Genomic DNA, 5,331 nt, shown 5'->3' with positions numbered 1-5,331 from the left:
CCCCGAGCCTTTCTCCAGTCCCCCAGGAGTCACTTTTGTGGCAGATTCCATTTGGATTCACAGGGCCCACAAATCTCCCACGTTCAGAGCAGCTTGCAAATGGCTCGCTCTTGCCGGAGCCTGAGCCCAGCCCCAAACAGGCCGCTCCTGTTCCCCTCCATTGTCTGCGGGGATGATGGGCCTGCCTTTTCCCACATGGACCTGCCTGCGAGTGGGGAGATGTGAAAAGTTAAAGACAAAAATGGTCTCTACAGAGAGGGGGGGAGCTTTCTTGTACAGAAAGGAAGGAAATACCTCTGTGGGATTTTATTTTCTTCCCCCCACCCAGCCACTCACCCCCCTTTCATCCAAAAAACACAAAGAGACTCTGTCTTTAATGCGAATGTCGGCTTTAAATCTGTTAAGTTTGGATTAACTCTGCAAAGGGAAAAAGAAAAACATCTGACAGGCTTTCAGATATGACGCCGAAAACTATCCCCCGCCCCCCAATTCATGCTGCTTCGTTTGTGCAGCGAAAGGCCCAGTGCCAGTGGCCCCTTGCGCATAGTTAGCATCACAATGATCAGAATTAGCAGCCCCACCACCACTTCTGCCTGTTCCACCAGCGGACATTTAATACCAGGTGGCAAAGGCAAGAATAAATCTCTCTCCCGTGGCCCCCACATTGAAATGGATGAAAATGAAGCCAAGTCAATGTGGTTTTCCATTCCCAGACTTAGAATCTTATCTTACCTCCCCCACTCCCTAACGGGGTGGAAAAAGGGGGGGGGGGCTGTTTGTTTTTTACAGCTGTTACCTTACTAGAAAGCTTCCTTCAATCAAAACAAGACCCCCTGACCTGGTAGACATTTCCTATTACATGGTTATTGCCGGTTTTCACCACTGAGGATGTCAGCAGGCACGTCAAAGATCATGATTTGCTTATAAAATAAAGTGACTTTTATGGGAATATTTTTCATCTCATCTATGGGTGCCGGCCAACCCCCATGGTGAAAATTTATTTTCTGGAATTTCTTTAAATGGCAAGTGTTTTCCTTGAAAGACAAGGGTGCAAAGCTGTTCTATCAGAAACACAGAAAGCTTGAGACTCCCTGAACGGAGGGTCAGTCTGCTGTTCCCCAGGGTGTAGGTGATCTGTACAATTATAGAAGTTTATCATCTGTATGTTTAAAGAACATCGATCGACTGCAACTGCGTATGTGTGATTATGAAACTGACTCTCCAGACAGTAGGAATCTAGATAAACTTTAGTTCCTGAGCCAGATCTGGTTTTTAAAAAAAAGTATGTGTTTTGGTGGGTTATCGATTGTAAAGGTGCACACACTAGTTGGCTGCTTTAAAAAGTTACAGCAGTCCCATTATAAATTAAAGAGATACTGTCAATATGCTTTTGATAAATAGACTCACAGAAGTTAAACCAATCTTTTTTTTTTTCAGTTTTATTGAATGACACGATTCCTCTTAAATACTCTGCAGTCTAATTTTATTCAAAGGCATCTGGGGTTTTTTTGGTCATAATTGCAAACAGCTAATATCTGCTAATTATAGAATCATTTTCTTTATAGCCTCTAGAGCTCTGATATTACCATGTGGGACTTAATACAAAAGTAGGGTTAAAGTTATTTTTAATACACACCTATTCAGATTTTACATACTCTTGATATTGGCAATAACACATATGCACTGATACAAGTTAAACAAATAATTGAACAAAACCAAAAATTTTCCTACCTCATTTCAGTCCAAAATAATCAAAGTGTTATTTTCAAAGCCCTCTTAATTTAATTATACTCCACTCATGATTTATCTGGACAATTTCAGAGTATTGAGTAACATTTTGCAAAGTAAAATTTTCATTTGCCAGAAAAGGAAATTTCATTTCTACCTGGGATTTGTTTTGCACATTCTAATATAAGGGAATCTAATCCAGCGTATGCTTGAAACTGACGCAACAGCATTCGATCTGTAATAAAAGATCCGTGCTTAATACTCCACAGACTAACTACAACAGTAAAAATGTCACTTAACAATATGAAAAGGCTTGGCACAGGATAAAACTCATCTGTATTAGCTACTCAAGGAAAAGAGATGTCGTAACTGCATGTTTTAACACATTGACACTTCCCAAATATTTCACAGGTTTGAATTCAGTTATTGTGTCCTTGAAGAGTGATATTCTTGGGGGTTTTTTAGTTAATTTTTTAAATGATAACTGCATTTAATAATATAAGTGCTAAATGTGACTGGTTTATCTCCTGGCTCTTCAGTAATTCCGTTCCTGACCATCTCTGCAGGCAGCCATGCTGTTTGGTTCCGGCGTCTTTTGGACTGGCCTGTTATTCATCCCTGTGGCATCTTTGCTTCTTGATGTGGCCTACAAGGTGTAAGTACCGTCCTTGGTTGTGTGCACTAAAAACAGCAGGCGGGCATTCATTCTCAGATGCCTGTAGTTGGAATACCAACTTATTGTCGAATTAGCAGAATAGGAATATTCTGATATTGATTAATACTGACTCTTTCTGAAGACTGTATTAATACAAAGAGGACAAAGTGATTGAGGAACTACAAAAGGGAATGAATTGAAAAGACTCAATAAGGAGAAAAGCAAGTAGTCTGAGTGTAGCAAGAGGAAAAAGTGCAGTGGAGGAATTACATTAGAGTGCTTGCTAGAAGTCATTCTGCAAAGCCACAAGAGACAAAAGCAAGAATTCTCCATAACTATGCTGTTAATTTACTTTTAGCAAATGACAGCTGGGAGCAGAAGTTTGGGGTTTGCCTAATTCTAAACATGATAGAAAGATCAGAGAGATATAACGTAAAGGCTTTGCCAATTTTTCTCAACTACACGTTTTAAAATGCTAATTCTTTCCACAGCCAAAGGTATCACTGAATTTACTTTTACGGTAAAGGTGTGAAAACCAGAACCTGCATCATGTAGAAACCTCAGAGAAGGAAAACTTACATTTTCCAAAATAGAAAGTCATAGAAAAATAGTCACACCGTGCCCGATTAAAGTCGGAAAGTTTGTGAGACTCAGAAAAACAAAACAGTCCTTCTGGTGGAGTTCCAGCTCTCCCAGGTTCCCCTGTGTGTGTTTATTTTGTACTTATAAGAGGTTTGTTATTATGAACACCAGTTCTCTTTATATTAGAACCATCGTTTCTGTGCCTGTCTTAATGCTCAAAATAACTGTGATGCCAGGAGACTTCCAAAAGTATTTAGAAAAATTACATTATCTTTTACTTACATTTTCCCACAAACTTTTTGAAGTCCCCCCACCCCCCATATTTTAGATTTATTCTTCGGTGGGGGGTTGGGTAGAGAATATACTGTGGTTACTAGTATACTTACCAACAGCATGATAGTAAACCCAGATACTGGTTTTATGAAGCCCCACGTTTTCACAAGGGCATTTCCATACAAATTCTTTCTCTGCAGTATCAAGAGGACTGCGTTTAAAACATTAGTAGATGAAGTTCAGGAGCTGGAGGCCAAATCTCAAGACCCCGGGGCTGTGGTGCTCGGAAAAAGGTAAAACTCACCCTGAGTATCTTCTTTAACAAGTGAATTTTCAATGTGCCTTTTATCAGTGGCTGGAAGTGGTGGGGCTTGGAGCTGACATCAGCATAAATCCGGCAGTGTCCTTGACAGATTTTGTCATTCGATGTGGAAGAGAGTCAGATCTGCCGTTTACTAACCTAGGAGCTCAGCCAAGTTGATGCTACTGAGCCTCAGTTTTCTCCTCTACATAATGGGTGTGATGCCATTACATCATGGCTGGTTCTTAGAACTGAATAAAACACTGTCGATAAAGTACGACACAGAGCACCTGGTGCTTACTAGGCATTAAGTATGAGAGGCTTCAAAAAGTTTGTGGGAAAATCCCATTATCTTATGATCCTATTTCCCGTGAACTTTTTGAACTTTCCGAAAAGTTCAAAAACAGCAGCAACTCCCCTGCCATGGAGTTGGTTCTGACTCATCATGGGACACAGCGGAACAGCCTCTGTGAATTACTACCCAAGGAGAAAGCCTCCTCTTTCGCCCAGAGTGTCTGGTGGGTTTGAACTGCTGGCTTTGTGGTTAGCAACCCCACTCATAACCCCAGTACACTCCAGGGCTCCTCCTCAGATGTCCTAGATACCAGTACAAATACTGTGTCATTGAACTGACAGGAGGAGGGGCTAATCGCTTGAGAGAGTATTGAAAATAGCATATAATCTAAAGGACAGTTTGACCTTGGGATAATGGCCCCAATGTTCATTATACGTTCATAGGGTGAAATCCATTGTTAGGAACTCACCTAGACAGATATTGTTAGGTTTCTCGGGTGGGAAATACCTCGGTGCTTGGCTTCACATGAGAAAGAATCCACACCGAAGCCTGGTTTGTGATCCAGGTTTTTATAAAGGACGGAAGTTTCAGGGTTTACGGTCACTGAACACAGGCAACCTCACGGGACTGCACCCCCAGTCATGGTGGCCTGAGGCCAGAGAAAGGGAGACCTTGGCAGAGCCAAGCAGAAGGCAGAGAAGCAGTCGAGGACAGGTGGTGACCTCCAGGTTCCCGCCTTTAGGACCTTCAGCTAGGAGGGGTGGTCAAAGGTACTGGTTAACCCCATTGGCTGAATTAAGCCCACCTGGCCTAGTTTGGACTCACCCAGATGTACTGCCTACCTGGCCTGAATTTGGCGCATGCCCAGTTAGTCCTTATGGCTTCCAACCTTGTGTGTGTATGTGTGTGTGGAGGGGGGAGAAGGGGGGGCCCTCCAGGCATGGAGAGGGACACTCCGTGTCCCTGTCTCTAGCTACCTAACATTATCACCTATGAAATGAGCTGTGTCTTCAAAGTCCTCTTCATTATCTATTCTCCCCGAAATAGCAAGATTAGAAAGCTAATAGAAATCAATTTATGAAGCATCAGAAAAAAGAAATTAGTGGGGCGGGTGGGGAGCTGATACCAAAGGCTCAATAGAAAGTAAATATCTAGAAAAGAATGATGGCAACATATGTACAAATATGCTTGACACAATTGATGTATAGATTGTTATAAGAGTTGTAAGAGCCCCCAATAAAGTGATATTTTAATAAATATTTTAAAGAACAATATATTGAAGAACAAATAAAATGTTTTATCACAAAATGCTTTTACATATCATTTGCCTTCCCTCCTTCTCCCCCATGAGATCATTGTCTTATATGCATTGCTAATTATTCTTTATATGTTAGGAATATTAATAATTTGTTTTTCACAAATATTAAAAATATATTCCAGTTTTTAAAAATAAATTAATTAAACTTTAGTTGAAGGCAGCCTATAACAAGAAACTGT

General features: G+C 41.0%; 1 protein-coding gene across 1 annotated transcript in view; it reads left to right on the top strand.

Moving 5' to 3' along the window:
• ATP8A1 (ATPase phospholipid transporting 8A1) overlaps window positions 1–5,331 on the top strand; it is a 222,369-nt gene that overhangs the window by 203,411 nt on the left and 13,627 nt on the right. The window contains exons 34-35 of the mRNA XM_030888552.2: window positions 2,295–2,383; window positions 3,439–3,531. Of these exons, the coding sequence (XP_030744412.1) occupies window positions 2,295–2,383; window positions 3,439–3,531 (182 nt within the window). The remainder of the gene's footprint in view (window positions 1–2,294; window positions 2,384–3,438; window positions 3,532–5,331) is intronic.

This window comes from Echinops telfairi, unplaced genomic scaffold (genome assembly GCF_000313985.2).
Source record: "Echinops telfairi isolate 266 unplaced genomic scaffold, ASM31398v2 ScPeMD7_7468;HRSCAF=8506_0, whole genome shotgun sequence".
NCBI classification, from domain to species: Eukaryota; Metazoa; Chordata; class Mammalia; order Afrosoricida; family Tenrecidae; genus Echinops; species Echinops telfairi.
The sequence above is the reverse complement of the archived record's forward strand: the minus strand, read 5'-3'. Positions and strand labels throughout refer to the sequence as shown.